General features: G+C 54.1%; 1 protein-coding gene across 1 annotated transcript; it reads right to left on the bottom strand.

The window, feature by feature from the left end:
* Positions 1–3,308: 3,308 nt before the first annotated feature.
* LOC129695072 (uncharacterized) lies at positions 3,309–9,978 on the bottom strand. Its single transcript, XM_055631826.1, has 2 exons — positions 8,494–9,978; positions 3,309–3,874 (listed from the first exon to the last, which is right to left on the bottom strand). The coding sequence occupies exons 1-2, from the start codon at positions 9,878–9,880 to the stop codon at positions 3,309–3,311; spliced, it is 1,953 nt and encodes a 650-aa protein (XP_055487801.1). The 5' UTR covers positions 9,881–9,978.
* Positions 9,979–22,462: the final 12,484 nt, after the last annotated feature.

Here is a 22,462-nt window from a genome sequence, read left to right as displayed (position 1 = left end):
TTCCGGTTATGGAGAGGGAGCGTTGCCTCCACAGCTCCAGCTTCCTCCCCACCTTGGCTATCCGCTCCAGCCAATTCTTGTTACTCGCCTCAGCCCCCCCCGAACCAGATCCCCAGCACCTTCAAGAAGTCAGGCTTGATGGTGAAGGGGATGGAAGATCGGTCGGGCCAGTTGCCAAAGAGCATGGCCTCGCTCTTCCTGCGGTTCACCCTGGCTCCCGTGGCCGACTCAAACTGGTCGCAGATGCTGATCAATCTGCGGACCGACCTTGGATCCGAGCAGAAGACGGCGACATCGTCCATGTACAGGGAGGTCTTTACTTGAATGCCTCCACTGCCTGGCAATGTCACTCCTCTTATGCTCGCATCCTTCCTGATGGACTCGGCAAAAGGTTCAATACAGCAGACAAACAAGACAGGAGAGAGAGGGCAACCCTGCCTGACTCCAGACCTTACAGGGAAACTGTCTGATTCCCACCCATTGATTTGGACTGCACTACTGATATTGGTGTAGAGCAGTTTGATCCAATTTCGGATTCCCTCCCCAAAACCCATTTTAGAGAGCACGTCCCTCATGTACGTGTGCGATATCCTGTCGAAGGCCTTCTCCTGGTCCAAGCTGACTAGGCAGGCATCCACCCGTCTGTCCTGCACGTAGGCAATGGTATCTCTCAGCAGCGCTAGGCTGTCTGAGATTTTCCTGCCAGGTACAGCACAGGTTTGGTCCGGGTGGATTACCCGTCCCAGAGCAGACTTGACCCGGTTGGCGATGGCCTTAGACAGGATCTTGTAATCTACATTCAACAATGTTATGGGTCTCCAATTCTTTATATCCTTCCTCTCCCCCTTCTGCTTGTAGATTAGGGTAATGCTGCCTTTCCTCATGGAGTCTGACATGCTGCCTGCTAGAAGCATGTCGTTGTACACTTCCAGCAGGTCCGGGCCCACCCAGTCCCACAGAGCCGAGTACAACTCAGCCGGTAAGCCATCGCTTCCGGGAGTTTTACTCGAGTCAAAGGAGCGGATGGAGCCAGTCAGCTCCTCTAGGGTCAGTGGTTGGTCCAGACTCTCCCGCTTGCTGTCCTCCAAGACCTCCGTGATAGAGGACAGGAAGTTCTGGGAGGCGGTGCTGTCTGTGGCCTTTCTGTCATACAATTCCGTGTAAAAGGATTTGCAGACCCTCAGCATGTCTGTCTGCGAGGATGCTACCGAGCCGTCCTCCTCCCTAAGGCTGTTGATCACAGAGCTCCCCCTGTGAACCTTATGGAAGAAGAAACGTGAGCACGTCTCATCCTGCTCCACATGGCGGACCCTAGATCGGAAGATGATCTTGGAGGATTCAGAGGTAAAGAGCCGAGCTTGCCGGTCCTTCACCTCTCTAAGTTCCTCCCTCACATCCACCCCCCTCGACTGCAGAAGGAGCAGTTGTTGCAAATCTGTCTGGAGTTGACACAATTCCCTCTGACTCTGTCTTGCTTTCTGAACCCCTTTGGCTATGAAGAACCTCTTAATGTTCTCCTTGGTTGCTTCCCACCAGAGTGTCGGGGAGTCAAAGAGGGGCCTCACCGTTCTCCAACATGCGTAGTCCCTCTTTAGCTCCTCAACGTTCTCTGGGGTCAACAGCTTCACGTTTAACTTCCATGTCCCTCTGCCTGCCTTCCGGTCCTCCTGTAGGTGACAGGAAGCCTGAAGGAGGCAGTGGTCAGAGAAGAACACCGGCGTGAGGTCGGTGTGTCTCACCGTGACGGCCTTCGTGGTGAAGACGAAGTCTATCCGGGATCGGGCTGAACCGTCCGATCTCGACCAGGTGAACCGCGGCTGTGACCCGCCTGCAGGGTCGCTGAAGGCGTCGTGCAGCTTTGCGTCTTTTACCGTTTCCATCAGGAACTTGGACGTGATGTCCAGTCTGTTGTCGGCACTGCCGGATCGTCCAGCCGCATCAATGATGCAGTTGAAGTCACCGGCCAGAACGAGCTGCCGGGACGTGGCCAACAGCACTGGGAGCTGCTGGAGAACGGCCAGCCGCTCGCTCCGCACGGGTGGGGCATACACATTTATCAGCCGGAGCGGAGAACCACGGTACATAACATCCACCACGAGGAGACGCCCCGCAACCACCTCCCTGACCTCAGTGATGGCGAAGTTCCCTCCCCGCAGCAAGATCCCCAGGCCGGAAGCACGACAGTCATTGCCCCCCGACCACACCGACAGTCCGTGGGGCCACCATCGCGACCACCTCCGATAGCAGCGGAGGTGTGGCAACCCGCACTCTTGCAGAAAAGTCACATCTGCCTTGACCTTGGCCAGGTACTGTAAGGCATTAACACATCGCGCAGTGCTCTTCACACTGCGCACGTTTAAGGATGCCAGTTTCAGCTCCATTAGAGTCACTGACCACTTTCCTGTTTCCTCATGCCCACCGCTTCAGCGAATTGGCGCATCTGTCCTGGGCTCAGGTACCCGCCCTCCTCAACGAGTTGGGTTTCCTGTGTCGTAACCAGAGGTGTCGTTGGGGGGGGGGGGCTCGTTTTACCCCCTTCTGGGTGCGCCGCTTCCCCCGTCTCTCGTGGCTGGGGCACGGTGACTAACTTACTGCTCCCGGTTGCCCGGAGCTGGGGCCCATTGGCCGCTGCACTGCTCCCGGTTGCCCGGAGCTGGGGCCCATCGGCCGCTACAAAGCTCCCGGTTGCCCGGAGCTGGGGCCCATTGGCCTCTACAATGCTCCCGGTTTCCCGGAGCTGGGGCCCAACGGCCACTGCACTGCTCCCGATGCCCTGGAGCTTGGCCCCACCGACTGCTGCGATGATCCCGGTCTCCAGGGCCTGGGGCCCAACGGCTGCTGTACTGCTCCCGATGTCCTGTGGCTGGAGCCCCTCGACCGCTGCTCTGCTCCCGATGTCCTGGGGCTGGGACCCCTCGACCACTGCTCTGCTCTCGATCTCCTGGTGCAGGTGAACAATCGGCATGGACCTTCTCCTTTCCTCCCCGGTTTTCTTCTTGTGGGGTTTCCCGGTTGCCTCATCCTCCGACGAGGAGAGGTTGCTGCCTTCCGTCAGGGAGAGAGACCGTTTTTTGGGGGGTTTTTTGCGCTTGCCAACCCCTTCTGGCCTCTGCTCCTTGTGACCCTTCTGGTGTTTTCCATGCCTCACCATCGTCCAATTCTGCTCTCCTCCCTCCTCCTCCTCCATTGACTCTCCCTCCTGGGCTTGGTGCTGGTGTTCTTCTGGCACTTGAGGGCTCGAGGTGGTTGGGCTGTCCTCATCCCTATTTCCCCTTTCTGCTGGGGGCTTGGCAGTGGTAGTGGGTGTCTCACCTGCCCTGGGGGTGCTGGAAACCGCCCCTCTTGTTGCCTGTGCGTATGAGCAGGCTCTTTTTTTGGGCAGGCCCTGTAAAGGTGGCCCTGCCTCCCCACCACAGGTTGCAGTTCTTGCTGGCCTGGCAGTCTTTGGTCTCGTGGCCTTCCGTTTTACAGTTTTTGCAGACCACTGCAGTGCATTGGGCCACCACATGCCCAGGTTTGTTGCATTTTCTGCATACTCTGGGCTGCCCCACGTAACTCAGGTAGCCTCTGTTCCCTCCAATTGCGAAAACCGAGGGAGGGTGGAGGAGAGCTCCTTCCTTGTCCATCCTCAGCTTTACTTTGACCTGCCTCTTGCTTGTCCAAATCCCATGCAGGTCCTTTACGTCCACGCAGTTCCCTGCTCCCCATGTCCGAGCAGCTCTGTCCTCCCACTGTGGGGCACAGCCTTTGCCTGTGCACCTGACAGTTCCCTTGCACTTCCTTGCGCAGTCCCCTAGCAGGTGTCCTTTCGCAGTATCGGAGAGTCGGCCCCTTCTCCTGCAGATCTTTCGACGTACATCCAGTCGAAGTATTGCTGACACAGGACACACCGGGGCAACAACAGTGTCTGCACCACCGATCGTCCTTGCCTTTCAGCAGTCCTTGATGTTGGTTTGGGAGGGTGAAGAGCAGGGAGCTACTGTAGGAGTCCGGAAGGATGTATCGGAGCTTCGTTCCCCTTCCTCCTCTAGTGAGGAGCTTTCGGATAAACTTTCCTCTTCCCCTCAGACTCGAGTAGTGGTCTCCAAAATCCTGCAAACCCGGAAGTACAAAAATGACATCGAAATATCCACCAATTCGGAAGTCCTGGAGGCAGTAGATATCCCTGGGCTCGAACTGCAGGTCTCCAGCAAGACCTTCTTTACAAACGTGTCTCGGCTGAAGGGCATGCCCTCCAGCTGAGGTCTTCACGCTAATCCTCTGATCAGGGTATCCGGATACCCTGTCTCTCCTCTCCAATGCCCAATTGCAGCTGCCATTGCTACGATTTTTACACCGCAATCTGCAGCTCTATCCGTAATGGATCGCCAGGACTGCTCTTAGAAGAACAGATGCTCTCTTTTACTACAAAACAGGATAAGAACAGATTTTTTTTTATTTTATTTTTTTTTTTTCAAAATAGACTTTATTCATTGATAAATATATACAATTCCTGAACCATTCAAACAAACAAAATTCATCCGACATTTTCGGAGACTATACAAGTTTTTTTTTTTTTTTTTTTTTTTTATTTTTTTCAAATTTCACCCAACAGTCCCCCCCCCGTGCCACTCTGTGGCCCCCTGGCGTGGGATACCTTCCCTTAATTTAATTTGAGGGGCGTCTCCACCATACCGTGCCCCCCCCCCCATGTCAGCCCCCTGGCGGGCGGACCCCTCCCTTAATTTAATTTGAGGGGCCTCCCCCACCGTGCCTGCCCCATGCCAGCAGCGGAAGCTGCCTAGACTGTGGCTGCCCCCCCCGAGCCTTGCGCGTTGGCTGCACCAAGCTTCAGCGAGTACCTTAGCACGTACTCCTGCAGTCTGCAGTGGGCCAGTCGGCAACATTCCCTGACGGACATCTCGCTCTGCTGGGTGGTGAGCAACGCTCGGGCAGACCAAAGAGCGTCTTTGACCGAGTTGATGACCCTCCAGCAGCACTCGATGTCAGTCTCTGAATGTGTCCCTGGGAACAGTCCGTAAATCACAGAGTCCTCTGTGACGGAGCTGTTCGGGATAAATCGTTCCAGGGACCCTTGCATACCTCTCCAGACTCTTTTTGCAAACCCACACTCTGCAAAGAGGTGGGCAACCGTCTCCTCCTCCCCCGCGCAACCGTCCCGGGGGCAGCGCGTGAGCTGGTGGTGAGGTTCCGACGGTGCAGGAAGGAAGGATAACTGGGAGGCTCCCCTCACCGCCAGCCAAGCCAGGTCTTGGTGCTTGTTGGTGAGTTCTGGCGATGAGAGGCATTTTGCCCAGACAAGCTGGGCAGTCTGCTCTGGGAACCACGCCACCGGATCCATCGAGTCCTTTCCCTGCAGTGCCTGCAGGACATTCCGTGCTGACCACTGCCCGATGGACTTGTGGTCAAAGGTGTTGGTCCGGAAGAAGCTTTCCACAGACGACAGATGGGGCGGCAATGTCCAGCTGACTGGCACATTGCGTGGCATCTGCGCCAGGCCCATCCTTCGCAACACCGGGGACAGGTAGAACCTCAGCAGGTAGTGACACTTAGTGCCCACGTGCCTTGGCTCTACACTCCGCCTGATGCAGCCACACACAAAGGTGGCCATCAGGGTGAGGGCGACGTTGGGCACGCTTTTACCCCCGTTGTCTGCCGACTTGTACATTGTGACCCGTCGCACCCGGTCCATCCTCGACCCCCAGATGAACTGGAAGACGGCCCGGGTGATCCCCGTGGCGTAGGAGGGAGGGACAGGCCACACTTGTGCCAAGTACAGCAGCCCCGAGAGCACCTCACACCTGATGACCAATTTTTTCCGGTTATGGAGGGGAGCGTTGCCTCCACAGCTCCAGCTTCCTCCCCACCTTGGCTATCCGCTCCAGCCAATTCTTGTTACTCGCCTCAGCCCCCCCGAACCAGATCCCCAGCACCTTCAAGAAGTCAGGCTTGATGGTGAAGGGGATGGAAGATCGGTCGGGCCAGTTGCCAAAGAGCATGGCCTCGCTCTTCCTGCGGTTCACCCTGGCTCCCGTGGCCGACTCAAACTGGTCGCAGATGCTGATCAATCTGCGGACCGACCTTGGATCCGAGCAGAAGACGGCGACATCGTCCATGTACAGGGAGGTCTTTACTTGAATGCCTCCACTGCCTGGCAATGTCACTCCTCTTATGCTCGCATCCTTCCTGATGGACTCGGCAAAAGGTTCAATACAGCAGACAAACAAGACAGGAGAGAGAGGGCAACCCTGCCTGACTCCAGACCTTACAGGGAAACTGTCTGATTCCCACCCATTGATTTGGACTGCACTACTGATATTGGTGTAGAGAGCAGTTTGATCCAATTTCGGATTCCCTCCCCAAAACCCATTTTAGAGAGCACGTCCCTCATGTACGTGTGCGATATCCTGTCGAAGGCCTTCTCCTGGTCCAAGCTGACTAGGCAGGCATCCACCCGTCTGTCCTGCACGTAGGCAATGGTATCTCTCAGCAGCGCTAGGCTGTCTGAGATTTTCCTGCCAGGTACAGCACAGGTTTGGTCCGGGTGGATTACCCGTCCCAGAGCAGACTTGACCCGGTTGGCGATGGCCTTAGACAGGATCTTGTAATCTACATTCAACAATGTTATGGGTCTCCAATTCTTTATATCCTTCCTCTCCCCCTTCTGCTTGTAGATTAGGGTAATGCTGCCTTTCCTCATGGAGTCTGACATGCTGCCTGCTAGAAGCATGTCGTTGTACACTTCCAGCAGGTCCGGGCCCACCCAGTCCCACAGAGCCGAGTACAACTCAGCCGGTAAGCCATCGCTTCCGGGAGTTTTACTCGAGTCAAAGGAGCGGATGGAGCCAGTCAGCTCCTCTAGGGTCAGTGGTTGGTCCAGACTCTCCCGCTTGCTGTCCTCCAAGACCTCCGTGATAGAGGACAGGAAGTTCTGGGAGGCGGTGCTGTCTGTGGCCTTTCTGTCATACAATTCCGTGTAAAAGGATTTGCAGACCCTCAGCATGTCTGTCTGCGAGGATGCTACCGAGCCGTCCTCCTCCCTAAGGCTGTTGATCACAGAGCTCCCCCTGTGAACCTTATGGAAGAAGAAACGTGAGCACGTCTCATCCTGCTCCACATGGCGGACCCTAGATCGGAAGATGATCTTGGAGGATTCAGAGGTAAAGAGCCGAGCTTGCCGGTCCTTCACCTCTCTAAGTTCCTCCCTCACATCCACCCCCCCCGACTGCAGAAGGAGCAGTTGTTGCAAATCTGTCTGGAGTTGACACAATTCCCTCTGACTCTGTCTTGCTTTCTGAACCCCTTTGGCTATGAAGAACCTCTTAATGTTCTCCTTGGTTGCTTCCCACCAGAGTGTCGGGGAGTCAAAGAGGGGCCTCACCGTTCTCCAACATGCGTAGTCCCTCTTTAGCTCCTCAACGTTCTCTGGGGTCAACAGCTTCACGTTTAACTTCCACGTCCCTCTCTGCCTGCCTTCCGGTCCTCCTGTAGGTGACAGGAAGCCTGAAGGAGGCAGTGGTCAGAGAAGAACACCGGCGTGAGGTCGGTGTGTCTCACCGTGACGGCCTTCGTGGTGAAGACGAAGTCTATCCGGGATCGGGCTGAACCGTCCGATCTCGACCAGGTGAACCGCGGCTGTGACCCGCCTGCAGGGTCGCTGAAGGCGTCGTGCAGCTTTGCGTCTTTTACCGTTTCCATCAGGAACTTGGACGTGATGTCCAGTCTGTTGTCGGCACTGCCGGATCGTCCAGCCGCATCAATGATGCAGTTGAAGTCACCGGCCAGAACGAGCTGCCGGGACGTGGCCAACAGCACTGGGAGCTGCTGGAGAACGGCCAGCCGCTCGCTCCGCACGGGTGGGGCATACACATTTATCAGCCGGAGCGGAGAACCACGGTACATAACATCCACCACGAGGAGACGCCCCGCAACCACCTCCCTGACCTCAGTGATGGCGAAGTTCCCTCCCCGCAGCAAGATCCCCAGGCCGGAAGCACGACAGTCATTGCCCCCCGACCACACCGACAGTCCGTGGGGCCACCATCGCGACCACCTCCGATAGCAGCGGAGGTGTGGCAACCCGCACTCTTGCAGAAAAGTCACATCTGCCTTGACCTTGGCCAGGTACTGTAAGGCATTAACACATCGCGCAGTGCTCTTCACACTGCGCACGTTTAAGGATGCCAGTTTCAGCTCCATTAGAGTCACTGACCACTTTCCTGTTTCCTCATGCCCACCGCTTCAGCGAATTGGCGCATCTGTCCTGGGCTCAGGTACCCGCCCTCCTCAACGAGTTGGGTTTCCTGTGTCGTAACCAGAGGTGTCGTTGGGGGGGGGGCTGCTCGTTTTACCCCCTTCTGGGTGCGCCGCTTCCCCCGTCTCTCGTGGTTGGGGCACGGTGACTAACTTACTGCTCCCGGTTGCCCGGAGCTGGGGCCCATTGGCCGCTGCACTGCTCCCGGTTGCCCGGAGCTGGGGCCCATCGGCCGCTACAAAGCTCCCGGTTGCCCGGAGCTGGGGCCCATTGGCCTCTACAAATGCTCCCGGTTTCCCGGAGCTGGGGCCCAACGGCCACTGCACTGCTCCCGATGCCCTGGAGCTTGGCCCCACCGACTGCTGCGATGATCCCGGTCTCCAGGGCCTGGGGCCCAACGGCTGCTGTACTGCTCCCGATGTCCTGGGGCTGGAGCCCCTCGACCGCTGCTCTGCTCCCGATGTCCTGATCTCCTGGTGCTGGTGAAACAATCGGCAAGGACCTTCTCCTTTCCTCCCCGGTTTTCTTCTTGTGGGGTTTCCCGGTTGCCTCATCCTCCGACGACGAGGAGAGGTTGCTGCCTTCCGTCAGGGAGAGAGACCGTTTTTTGGGGGTTTTTTTGCGCTTGCCAACCCCTTCTGGCCTCTGCTCCTTGTGACCCTTCTGGTGTTTTCCATGCCTCACCATCGTCCAATTCTGCTCTCCTCCCTCCTCCTCCTCCATTGACTCTCCCTCCTGGGCTTGGTGCTGGTGTTCTTCTGGCACTTGAGGGCTCGAGGTGGTTGGGCTGTCCTCATCCCTATTTCCCCTTTCTGCTGGGGGCTTGGCAGTGGTAGTGGGTGTCTCACCTGCCCTGGGGGTGCTGGAAACCGCCCCTCTTGTTGCCTGTGCGTATGAGCAGGCTCTTTTTGGGCAGGCCCTGTAAAGGTGGCCTCCCTCCCCACACAGGTTGCAGTTCTTGCTGGCCTGGCAGTCTTTGGTCTCGTGGCCCTCCGTTTTACAGTTTTTGCAGACCACTGCAGTGCATTGGGCCACCACATGCCCAGGTTTGTTGCATTTTCTGCATAGTCTGGGCTGCCCCACGTAACTCAGGTAGCCTCTGTTCCCTCCAATTGCGAAAACCGAGGGAGGGTGGAGGAGAGCTCCTTCCTTGTCCATCCTCAGCTTTACTTTGACCTGCCTCTTGCTTGTCCAAATCCCATGCAGGTCCTTTACGTCCACGCAGTTCCCTGCTCCGTCGACGTAGCGAGCAAGGAAGGTGAGGACATCCACTACGGGCACATGTGGGTTGAACATGTGCACCGTGATCGTCCTTTCTTTTTGGTTTGGGAGGGTGAAGAGCGGCTGTACCTTTAGTAAGGACATCGGAGCTTCGTTCCCCTTCTCCTGCAGATCTTTCATAAACTTTTGCCATCCCGTCGGAAGTACAAAGGTGACATCGAAATATCCATTACCCGGGAAGTCCTGGAGGCAGTAGATATCCCTGGGCTCGAACTTGCAGGTCTCCAGCAAGACCTTCTTTACAAACGTGTCTCGGCTGAAGGGCATGCCCTCGCTGAGGTCCTTCACGCTAATCCTCAGGGTATTGCGGATACCCTGTCCTCTCGCTCCAATTGCAGCTGCCATTGCTACGATTTTTACACCGCAATCTGCAGCTCTTGTCCGTAATGGATCGCCAGGACTGCTCTTAGAAGAACAGATGCTCTCTTTTACTACAAAACAGATATGAATGAAAGATTCGCAAAAGCAGGAGGAATCATAGAGGGGGTGCAGCGAGAGAGGGTGTTGCAGAATTCTCGTCGGATAGAGGAGGATGTCGCTGCGAATCCAATCCATCGCTCATGGCCGCTCCGTGCCTCGGCACCCAACCAGGACACACAGAACCAAGGCCCTTAATGCCACCAGTTATGCAAGGTCACAGTGAGTCTGAAGAAGGGTCTCGACCTGAAACGTCGCCAATTCCTTCTCTCCATAGATGCTGCTGCACCCGCTGAGTTTCTCCAGCTTTTTTGTGTACCATCTCTCCATAGATGCTGCCTCAACCGCAGAATTACTTCAGTATCTTGTGTCTACACGCAAGGTCACAGACTGTGCAACAGGCCTCATCCTGGAATAACATGGAACTGCATATTATTAGTAGAAACAAAGAACTTCAGATAAAATGTGTAAGAAGAAACTTGCACGTTAGACTGAGGTTCATGTGTACCTCTAACCTCATCCAGTGTTCTTGATTTGTACGGGTGTTATTGATTAGTACGAGTGTCAGGGGTTATGGGGATAAGGCAGGTGAATAGGGTTAGGAGGGAGAGATAAATCAGCCATGATTGAATCATTGAATGGCGAAGTAGAGTTGTGTAAGAAGGAACTGCAGATGTTGGCTTAAACCTACGATAGGCACAAAATGCTGGAGTAACTCAGCTGGTCAGTCAGCATCTCTGGTGAAGTGGATCTGGTGAAATTGGGGTAGGCGGCGCGACTCTCGTCAGCAGCGGCCTCTGCAGCCCGTCTGCGTTTTTATTATTTTTGTCTATGTTGTTATGTAGTTTTTGTTATTTTTTGTTGGGGTATATGTGTGGGGGGGGGGGGGGGGGGGGGGGTGGGGGGGGAGGGAGGGGGGTAACTTTTAAATCTCTCCCTGCACGGGAGACCCGACCTTTTCTTTGTCGGGTCTCCGTTGTCGTTGGGGCTGCAACGAGGAGCGGCCTCCAACAGGAAGACCGGGGGCTCTGGTGCCGACTACTCACCTCACCGTCGCGAAGCTGGCCGAGTCCAGAGCGGGTGGAGCGGTGGTGGAGCGATGCTGCGGCCCGACCTCCGGAGATTCGGAGGCTGCAACTGCGGGTCTGGCGGACGGCGGCTCCGGGAGCCCGCAGTTCCCTGGAGGGAGACCGCTTTTCAGGGCTCCCGCAACGGCGACTTCTCCCGCCCGAGTTGCGGGGTCGAAGAGCTCCTGGAGCGGGGCCTTACAGCATCACCCCGCGCGGCTTGGAATGGCTGCGGGACTCTGCAAGCGCACGCCGGGGGCTCTAACATCAAGAACCCGGTGTGCGACCTTGCATCACCCGGCGTGGCTTTAATGGCCGCGGGACAATTGCCATCACCAGCCGGGGGCTTTGACTTTGACTCTCACATCGGGGGGGGGGGGGGGGGGGGGGGGAGTGCAGTGGAGAGATGTTTTTTTGGCCTTCCATCACAGCAATGTGATGGACGTTTATGTAAATTATGTTGTGTCTTGCGTCTATTTGTTTGTAATATATGGCTGCAGAAACGTAATTTCGTTTGGACCTCAAGGGGTCCAAATGACAAATAAATTGTATCTTGTATCTTATATCTTGAATAGGTGACATTTCGGGTCGAGACCCTTCATCCAACTGAGAATCAGGAAAGGGGAAACTAGAGGTATGGGAAGGTGCAGAACCGAGCAGAGCCTGCATCGATGACTCAGGAAAGGTGTAGCCCCTGATGGACTGGGGACTACAAATGGCAATATTATTCAGTATTCAGTATTTACTTTAATGTCATTTTAACTGAGTACTGACATACACAGATGAAACAAAAAAATGTTTCTCGATCAGTTCCCATCAGTGCGATTGTTAAAAACAGAATAAATACATATAGCTTTAAAAAAAAATTTAAATGACCATATCAAAAAAAAGGCCTAAAAATTGAAATAAACAAAATTGAAATAAAAATTGACATTCAGACCGAACTGTGGCTTTACTTTGACAGGTGCCTAGTTGTCAAAGTATGGGCGAGGTTAGATGTGTTGGTGTATGATATGTGGGGAGGGGACACAGTCCGTTAACCAGTCTTATTGCTTGTGGGAAGAAGCTGGTTAGCATCCTGCTGGTTTTGCAGCTGATGGTCATGTACCTCTTCCCAGATGGCAGAATGGAGAAGATGTGGTGTGATGGATGATAGGGGTCCTTGATAATGGAGATGGCTCTGCTGATGCTACGCTTCTTATAGATCTCCGACAGGAAAGGGAGTGGGACACCAATGATCCTGCTGGCGGTCTTCACTATCCTGTTGTGTTGGTTTTGCTCATAAGCCTTGCAGCTCCCGAACCAGGAAGTGATGCCGTAGGTCAATATATTCTCGATGGTGCCCTGTAGAAGGTCCTCAGATGAACAGTAGGGAGACCTGCTTTCCTTAGTCTCCGGAGAGGGTGAAGCCGCTGCTGAGCTCTTTTTATCACTGCTGTGGTGTTGGTCGTAGAGGTCAGGTCATCCGCCAGGTGAAGTCCCAAGAACTTCACACTGCTGACCTTCTCCACAGCAGCTCCATCAATATGCAGCGGAGTGTGATGTTGTTTTCCAGCCCTCCTGAAATTGATCTCCATTGCCTTAGTCTTTTCCACATCGAGGGTGAGATTGTGAGATAATAATAATAATATATTTTATTGTCATTGCACATCAGTGTAACGAGATTTAGTATGCAGCTTCCAAACTATGTCAAAAAAATAAAGTAAATAAATAAACTGTGTGACGTGACCATCTGAGGGAGACAGTCCAGGGGTGATGGGGGCACTCAGCAGGGCCGGTTCAGAGCCGCTGTAGCTCTGGGAATGAAGCTGTTTCTGAGTCTGGAGGTTCAGGCGTAGAAGGCCTTGTGACTTCTGCCGGAGGGAAGTAGTTCAAACAGTCCGTTACAAGGGTGTGAGGAGTCTTTATGGATGCTGACAGCCATCCTGAGGCACCGTGTGTGGTAGATGCCCTCCCAGGCTGGTAGCTGTGTCCCAATAATCCTCTGCACTCTGTGGACGACGCGCTGAAGAGCTCTCCTCTCCGCCTCCGTGCAGCTGAGATACCACACAGAGATGCCATATGCTCTCTGTGGTGCAGCGTGTAGATCAGTGCATGTTCCTTTAACATAGTGACCTCACCACTACTAACCACTCCCCATTGTCTCTTGTATAATTGTAGTGTCCCCACCTCCAGCTCGCTCTCTAGCTCCAGTGATGACCACGGACAGCTAGTGCATAGTATGTATGTAGTGCTTATAATAAACTATTAGTAAAAGACTTTGTGTAGCAATCATGTTCCAGCGTGACTATGAACATTATATTGCTATTGCTCATCCTGATGCCACTCCTGCTGTGCAGGCTCACCTGCTGCTCAACCTCGCTGGCCCGGAGGCCATGGATCACTATGCCTCATTCGAGTTCGGCCTTGGTGAAGACCGTCGGGACCCGGTATGTCTCATGGCTAAATTCACTGCCCTCTGCGATATTCCTACCAATAACATTATTGAGCGCTTTAAATTCTTCCAGAGGCGGCAGATTCCCGGGGAGCACATTGACGCTTTTATTGCCTCTTTGCGTCACATGGCTCGGCGCTGTCGCCTTGAAACGATCACCACGGACGAATTGATCAGGGATGTCCTGGTCAACGGTCTCCTGAATGCTAAGCTGCGTGACGAGCTCCTAATGAAACCTGACTTAACGTTAAGGGATGCTATGCATGCCGCTCGCATGGCCTCTGCTGTTGGCTCCGCGTCTCAACCGGTGTCCCAGGACATTAACTTTACCGGTGCTGCTGGCCACCGGCGGAACGTTGGTCCGCCACGCCAGGACACCGCTGCTACGCCCGCTAAGGTCACCCCTCGTCGTTGCCCAAATTGTAATTTCTCTTCCCACCAATTCAACGTTTGCCCCGCGCAAGGTAAAACTTGTAATTCCTGTGGAAAGCTGAACCACTTTTCGGCGGCATGTCGATCCCGTGGGAAGCCGGTCCCTGCTCCAAGGAGGAATTTAAACAACCTTGCAGACTCTGATAGCACACTTGGTTCCCAGTGCCAGTCGGATTAACTCCCAGACTCTGATACGAGCTCCTCCCATGGTGATTAAATGGTGTTTTCGCTTTTGGATGCACCTGCTATGATAACGGATCCCTCTGTGCATGTTACTGTGAATGGCCATTCCTTTTCTGCGAAGGTCGACATGGGGCCTTTGCCAACGTTATGTCTGTCAGCCTCTTCAAGCAGATAAGATCTGGTGAGAGAGTTACTCCCGGCGACACCCGCCTTCATGCCTATGGGGGAGGTGTTCTGGTTCCTGTGGGGAAGGCCACGCTTATCTGCAGACCTTGAGACCTCTCGGCCCCTCACTTTCCACCTGCTGGATTCTGATAACATCACCCTGTTGGGCGCCTGTGCATGCCAGAACCTTGGTTTGGTTTCTTTGCACCGCGGCATTCACCTGGTGCAGGCCCCCATGGACCCCCCTGGGTGAGTACCCCGACCGTTTTGATGACATTTTGGGGAAATTGCCCTGTGACTATAAAATCGTTGTCGACCCGAGTGTCGACCCGGTGATTCGACCGGCCCACAGCATCTCCTTTGAAATGAAGGGCCGCGTGGAGTCTACTCTGCGTGACATGGTGACCATGGGCATCCTCAAGGAGGTGAGCGCTCCCACCCGGTGGGTCTCCACCATGGTCGTCGCTGTTAAAAAGGATAAGAGCGAGATCCGGATCTGCATTAACCCGAAGGACCTTGCCATCAAGCGCCCGCACTACCGCATGCGGACGATGGAGGACGTCGCTGCACAGGTCGGCCCTGCCACTGTCTTCTCGGTCTTAGACGCCAAGAGCTCCTTTTGGCAGATCCCTCTGGATGAACGTTCCTCCTTCCCTACCACCTTCAGCACACCCTTCGGCAGGTTCCGTTTCCTCCGCATGCCGTTTGGGATCAACTCGGCTAGTGAGGTTTTCCAGTGCACCATGGAACAGCTGTTTGCTGGGTTGCCATGCGCCATCATCGTGGATGACATCCTGGTGTACAAGAGTGATGTCGCTGAGCACGACCTGCACCTCCGCAAAGTCCTGGACAGGGCTCGTGAGATCAATCTCAAGCTCAACCCAAAGAAGTGTCGGTTTCGGGTCCCGGAAGTCACTTACGTTGGTCACGTTTTCACGGCGGGGGGTTTAATGCCAGACCCCCAGAAAACGGCAGCGTCACCGAGATGCCCGCTCCTACTGACGTACCCGGCCTGCAGCGCTTCCTAGGCGTGGTCAACTACCTGGGGAAGTTTATAACTGACCTCGGCGAACTGATTGCTCCCCTGAGGGAGCTGATCAAGAAGGACACTGCATGGGTCTGGCTCACGCATCACCAGTCGGCGTTCGTGGCTCTGAAGTCCAAGCTCGCACACACACCGACTCTCAAGTTCTTCGATTTGAACAGACCAATTGTCCTCACTTGTGATGCCTCTAAGTTCGGTCTCGGTGCCGCTTGTCTGCAGCTTCATGACGGCCTGCAGCTGCCTGTCTCCTACGCTTCTCGCACCATGAACCCTGCCGAGCAGCGTTACGCTCAGATCGAGAAGGATCGCCGTGGTGTTCGCCTGCTCCAAGTTCAAGGACTACATTCTGAGCAACACCTTCACCATTGAGACTGACCACCAGCCGCTGGTCACTATCTTGAACAAGCCTATCCATGTCGCCTCTTCCCGTTTGCAGCGGATGATGCTGCAGCTCCAGCGTTTCACGTTCCAGATTGTGTACCGCAAGGGCAAAGATATGTTTGTGGCCGACACATTATCCCGTGCGCCGCTCCCTTCCGTTGCCCGCCATCCATACGAATCGTCTGACCTGATGGTACTGAACGTTAACATTGTTCCTTCCCAGCAGATGCAGTCCCTGGTCAAACACACTGCTGATGATCCTGCCCTACAACAACTTGCGGACGTTATCCGCCGTGGTTGGCCTGACGGACGCTCTTCCCTGCCGGCTGGTGCCGTACCCTACTTCCTGGTTCGGGATGAACTGATGCTGCACGACGGCGTGGTGGTGAAGGGTCACAAGGTCGTGGTGCCGGCCGCTCTGCGGGATCACTACTTTCAATCTGCCCACAACGGCCACCCCGGGGTGGAGGCCACTTTGTCCCAGGCCCAAAGCCAGTTTTACTGGCCGGGTATGGCTCAAGACATCCGGGACAGGGTCTCCGCCTGCGCTGCCTGCAACAGTCTCCTGCCTCATTAGCAGCGCCAGACTCTCCTGCAGCAGCCGGCCCCCGAGTTGCCGTGGATGTCTGTTGCCACTGACATTTTCAAATTACGTGGCAAACACTTCCTGGTCCTGGTGGACTCGTACTCCAGTTGGTTCGAGGTGGATCAGCTACCTTCCATCACCTCTGCCGCCGTCATCGGGAAGCTTCGCCGCCACTTTTCTACCTTTGGATCCCCGGTGACCCTCCAATCGGACAACGGCAGCCAGTTATCCAGCGCCGAGTTCCGTGCCTTCGCTGCCCGTTGGAACTTTCGCCACATCACTAGCAGCCCTGAATATCCGCAGAGCAACGGCCTTGCAGAACGCGCTGTCCGCAGCGCCAAGGAGCTGCTGGAACACTGCCGCCTTTCCCATTCTGACTTCTACCTTGCCCTCCTCAACCTCCGCAACATTTCCCGTCACCCCGCGCTCGGTTCGCCTGCCCAGCGCCTCATGTCCCACACCACTCGACCCCCGCTCCCTGTCTCGCAACAGTCCCTCAAACCCTCGGTCCAGAACCCTGCCGCTGTCACGGAGCGCATCATCGAGAAGCAGGCCATCCAGAAGCGCTCCTTTGACAAGTCAGCCCGGCCGCTTCCTCGCCTGTTCCCGGGCCAGGTGGTTCGGATGCAGTCCCCCTCCGGACACCACAGGCTGGCCGTTGTAGTTGGTAATGCCGGCTCTCCCCGGTCATATCTAATCGACTATGAGGGCACCGTCTACCGTCGGTCAGCCAGCACCTCCTGCTCGTCAATGAGCCTCCTCCGCCTCCCGCGGACCAATTTCAGCCGCCTATCCCTTCCACTTTGCCCGAAGCTCTTCCAGCCCCTCACTCCTCGCATGCCACGGAAACAGCCCTCCCAGCTCTCTGTGCCCCGCACTCACAAGCCTCTTTCCCCTGCCTCGCCTGCCAGTGTGCCCATTTCGCCTCGCTGTTCTCCTCCATCTCTGGTGCGTTTCTCGCCCAGCTCTCCCACCTCTGTCCCTGCCTCTGTCCCTGCTGCTCCTGCGGTTGAGGGGGAATGCGGGTTGCGCACCCGCTCTGGGCGGTTGGTCAAGCCGCCTGTCCGTTACGGGGAGCTCGCTTAGCTGTATTATGACATGATTAACTATTCCCGGTGCGGTTTGTAATCCTAGCGTATGAGCCGTGGTCGCTCTGTGTATTGCCATGCTTTTGTTTCCAAGAGGAGGGATGTAGATCAGTGCATGTTCCTTTAACATAGTGACCTCACCACTACTAACCACTCCCCATTGTCTCTTGTATAATTGTAGTGTCCCCACCTCCAGCTCGCTCTCTAGCTCCAGTGATGACCACGGCCAGCTAGTGCATAGTATGTATGTAGTGCTTATAATAAACTATTAGTAAAAGACTTTGTGTAGCAATCAAGGCATTTTACACAGCGGTAGAAGGTTGTCAGCAGCTGTTGGGGCAGACCAGTCTTTTTTTATGTCCTCAGGAAGAACAGTCGATGCTGTGCCTTCTTGACCAGCGCAGCGGTGTTGGTGGACCATGTGAGATCCTCTGAAATGTGAGTGCCCAGAAACTTAAAGCTGGACACTCTCTCCACACTTTCCCCGTAAATGGAGATTGGGGCGTATTCTCCATTATGGGACCTCCTGAAGTCAATAATCAGCTCCTTGGTCTTGGAGGTGTTTAGTGGCAAGTTGTTACGTGCTCACCAATTCGCCAGGTTCTGCACCTCCGCTCTGTATTTTGTTTCATCACCGTTGGTGATCAGCCCAATCACTGTTGTGTCGTCTACAAACTTCACAATGGTGTTGGTGTCGAATGCAGGAACACAGTCGTGAGTGAAGAGGGAGTAGAGCATGGGGCTTAGTACACAGCTGTGGTGTACTGGTGCTCAGGGTGATAGTGGAGGACAGATGTGGACAAGCTTGATGTGGACAAGCTTTTCCCTTTGAGAATAGGGAAGATTCAAACAAGAGGACATGCCTTCAGAATTAAGGGACAGAAGTTTAGGGGTAACATGAGGGGGAACGTCTTTACTCAGAGAGTGGTAGCGGTGTGGAATGAGCTTCCAGTGGAAGTGGTGGAGGCAGGTTCATTGGTATAATTTAAAAATAAATTGGATAGGCATATGGATGAGAAGGGAATGGAGGGTTATGGTATGAGTGCAGGCAAGTGGGACTAAGGGAAAAAAAAGTTGTTCGGCACGGACTTGTAGGGCCGAGATGGCCTGTTTCCGTGCTGTAATTGTTATATGGTTATATGACATGTGCGGGCCCTGTCTCACTGCCTGCGGTCGCTCCGTCAGAAAGTTCAGGAGCCAATCTCATATTGGCGAGCTGAGGCCTAGCTGGTGGAATTTGGTGGTGAGCTTGGTGGGGATGACCGTATTGAATGCAGAGCTATAGTCAATGAAGAGCATCCTCACGTACGTGCCCTGTCTGTCCAGGTGAGCCAGGACAGTGTGAAGAGCCAGAGAGATGGCATCCTCTGTTGATCTATTTGCCCTGTATGCAAATTGATGAGAGTCCATTGAGGCAGGGATGCTGGATTTGATGTGGGAGAGGACCAGCCTTTCGAAGCACTTCATTGGTATTGGAGTTGGGGCAACCGGGCAGTAGTCGTTCAGGTTGGTGACTTTAGACCTTTTCGGCACCGGCACTATGGTGGCCACTCCGTAAGCAGCTTCACCTCCATCCTGTACGCCGACTCATTATTGTCACTGATGAGACCCACCACTGTTGTTTCATCAGCGAACTTATTGATATAATTATTGCTGAGTCTGGCAGTACAGTCATGAGTCCGCAGACTGAACAGCAGGGGGCTTAGGACACTGGGGTGAGCCAGTGCTCACAGCGATGGTTCTTTATGTCTGACTTCCCACCCTGACTGTCTGCTGCCGTGTGTCAAAAAGTTAAGGACCCAGTTGCAAGTGCCAGTATCCACCTTCAACAGCTTCAGCTTCTCCACCAGCTGCTGTGGGATGATTGTGTTAAAAGCGGAGCTGAAGTCTATGAAGAGGGTTAGCAAGAGGGTTAGGGTGGAGACGGAGAGAGAGGAGATGCAAGTTTACTTCAGGTTAGAGAAAACAATGAAGAAAGACTGGATAGACTTGGTTTATACTCTCTAGAATTTAGGAGATTGAGAGGGGATCTTATAGAAACTTACAAAATTCTTAAGGGGATGGACAGGCTAGATGCAGGAAGATTGTTCCCGATGTTAGGGAAGTCCAGGACAAGGGGTCACAGCTTAAGGATAAGGGGGAAACCCTTTAAAACCGAGATGAGAAGAACTTTTTTCACACAGAGTGGTGAATCTCTGGAACTCTCTGCCACAGAGGGTAGTTGAGGCCAGTTCATTGGCTATATTTAAGAGGGAGTTAGATGTGGCCCTTGTGGCTAAGGGGATCAGGGGGTATGGAGAGAAGGCAGGTACGGGATACTGAGTTGGATGATCAGCCATGATCATATTGAATGGCGATGCAGGCTCGAAGGGCCGAATGGCCTACTCCTGCACCTAATTTCTATGTTTCTATGTTCATATACCATTAAGTTGTAAGTTGGCCTAGTGAAATATGAGGTGCTGTTCCTCCAATTTGTAGAGCATCATCCAAGATGTCTTCGTCTTTAGGGAACGGGGGTTCAACTCTTCTATCACAGAGGTTGTCGCATGTGTCTCCTCGGCATCCCGAAGCTCCGCTCTTGCTCCCACTCCCCCCCCCCCACTCGCAACATGGACTGCAGATGCTGGTTTATACCAAGGATAGACACAAAGTGCTGGAGTAACACCGTGGGTCAGACAACATGGACTGCAGATGCTGGTTTATACACAAAGAGAGAAGCAGAGTGCTGGAGTAACACCGTGGTCAGGCGGCTTCTCCAAAGAAAAAGGATGGGTGGCTTTTCGGGTCGGGGCCTTTCTTCAAACAAAGTTGGGGGTGGGGGGTTGAAGTACTGGAGGTGAGAAAAGACCAGGATGAATTAGGACCAGCCACAAATGTTATGGACTGGAGCGCCCGCCCGGAAGGTCTATTGTTGGTTTGGGAAGGTGTGAACTGAAAAATAATGTCGAGAACTGAGGACCTGGTAAAATGACAAGGAAGGTGGGAGGGAGAGGGGTAAGTGTAAATAGAAGTTATTTAAAGTTAAAGAATTCAATGTTCAAACCACTGGGGTGTAAGCTACCCAAGTAACATGTGAGGTGCTGTTTCTCTAATTTGCATGTGCCCTCACACTGGCAATGGAGAAGACCCAGGACAGAAAGGTCAGCATGGGGATGGTAGGGAGACCGATGAAGCCAAGCACACTGTATGCCTTTATACTCCATTACTTGTGTTGCCACTTTCAGGGAGTTATGAGCTTAGACCCCAAGATCACTCTGTTCATCAATGCTGTTAAGGGCCATGACATTAACTATTTGTCCAATTCCAATCCGATCACGATAGTCAGGAAATATAATACTTATAAAATTGAAATTACTGGTGTAACTCAGCAGGATCACGCAACATCTCTGGAGAACATAGATTGGCAATGTTTCCATTCGAGACCCTTTTTCAGGACATTAAACTGTCTGGAATATAAATCAACTGTATAACTCTCTCTCTACTGCCACCCTTTGCTTGTAGACATCAGGGCAATAGATATGATGAATGGACAGTCTTTTACCCAGAATAGGGAAAACAAGAGCAGAGGATGTGGGTTTTTAAGGTGAGAGAGGCAAGATTAAATAGCAACCTGAGGGTCAGCTTCACACAGAGGGTGGTGGATCTGTGGAACAATTTGCCAGAGGAGCTCCTATAACAACATTTACAATACTTCTGGATAGGAAAGGTTATGAGGGATATGGGCCAAAGGCAGGCATATGCCACTGGCTTAGATGGAGCATCTTGGTCGCCATGGTCAAGTTGGGCTGGAGGGCCTGTATCTGTACACTATTACTCTATACATAAGGAACTGCAGATGCTGGTTTACAAAAATAGATGCAAAGTACTGGAGTAACTGAGCGGGTCAGGCAGCATCTTTGGGAAACATGGATAGGTGATGATTCGGGTTGGGAGCCTTCTTCCAACTAAAATCCTCCAACATTTTCTCCACCTCTAACGGGATCCCACTACTAACCACATGCTCCCATCTCCACCCCTTTTTGCTTTCCGCAGAGACAGTTCCCTCCGTATGTCCCTGGTCAACTCGTCCCTTCCCACCCAAACCACCCCCTCCCCAGGTACTTTCCCCTGCAACCACTTGTTCTTTGCTGACTGCTGCAGCCCACAGCATCAGATGGCCTGCAAGGTGTCTGTACATAACAGCAATGAGGGGATCAAAGCTCAGCTTCAATGGTGGCTTTCAAATTCATCAAGTGAATGAAAGATAAAATGGATTTGAGTAAAGCTTCACCTCACCTCACCCTTCATCCCTTGGCCTTCTATCCCTCACCCCCTCCCTCACCCTCCATCCATCACCTCCTCCATTGCCCTCCCTACCTCCCTGCATCATCCGCTCTCCATCCCACAACCCCCTCCCTCTACCCTCACCCCCTCCATCGCCCCCTCCCTCCATCCAACATCCGCTCTTCATCACCGACTATCCCTCCCCCTCTCTTCTTCCATCCCTTACCCCCATCCCACTCCCTTCATCCCTCAATCTCCATCATCCCCCCTCCCGCACTCTCTGTTCCTCACCCAACCCACCACCTATCACTCTATCCCTTATCCTCTCCCCTGTCCATCCCTCTCCATCCCTCACCCTCTCCATCACTCCCTCCTCTCCTATCCTCCCATCTCCCTCCCTCTCTCCCTCCCCCTCTCTCTCACCCCCTCTCCTCTCTTATTCCTCCCCTATCCCTCTCTCTCCCCCCCCTCTCTCTCCCCCCTCCCTCCCCTCTCTCTCCCCCCTCTCCTGCTCTCTCTCTCCACTCCCCCCTCTCTCTCTCCCTTTCACTCTCCACTCCCACTTTCTCTCCCCCCCCCCCCCAGTGATGGCCGGCATCCGAGTGCCCACATCCATCATACCAAAGGTACCAGCGCACGCACATCAGACCGCCGGCCCCGGCGCACGAGCATCGCTGGCGGGGGGGGGGGGGGGGGGGGGTCAGTGAGGGGTGGGTGCGGGGGGGTGAGGGTCGGGGCCAGGGTGGGTGGGGCGTTTGGGGGTGGGAGCCGATGAGATGTTTATCGCAACCAGGGGAAAAATGTGAGCAGGATATGTGAAAATGGGAAGTTTAAAATGTGGATCAGTAATATGTTGGACACAGCAC

The sequence above is a fragment of the Leucoraja erinacea genome, unplaced genomic scaffold (genome assembly GCF_028641065.1).
Source record: "Leucoraja erinacea ecotype New England unplaced genomic scaffold, Leri_hhj_1 Leri_931S, whole genome shotgun sequence".
In the NCBI taxonomy this organism is placed as follows: Eukaryota; Metazoa; Chordata; class Chondrichthyes; order Rajiformes; family Rajidae; genus Leucoraja; species Leucoraja erinaceus.
The sequence above is the reverse complement of the archived record's forward strand: the minus strand, read 5'-3'. Positions and strand labels throughout refer to the sequence as shown.

What these genes read in the sequence shown, in the direction of transcription:
- LOC129695072 (XM_055631826.1), bottom strand. Translation starts at nt 9,880, where the DNA reads ATGGCAGCTGCAATTGGAGCGAGAGGACAGGGTATCCGCAATACCCTG. An exon ending in TCCGGGCAACCGGGAGCTTT is followed by an intron (nt 3,875 to 8,493) that starts GTAGCGGCCGAT and finishes GTCCTGTGTCAG; the next exon opens with CAATACTTCGACTGGATGTA.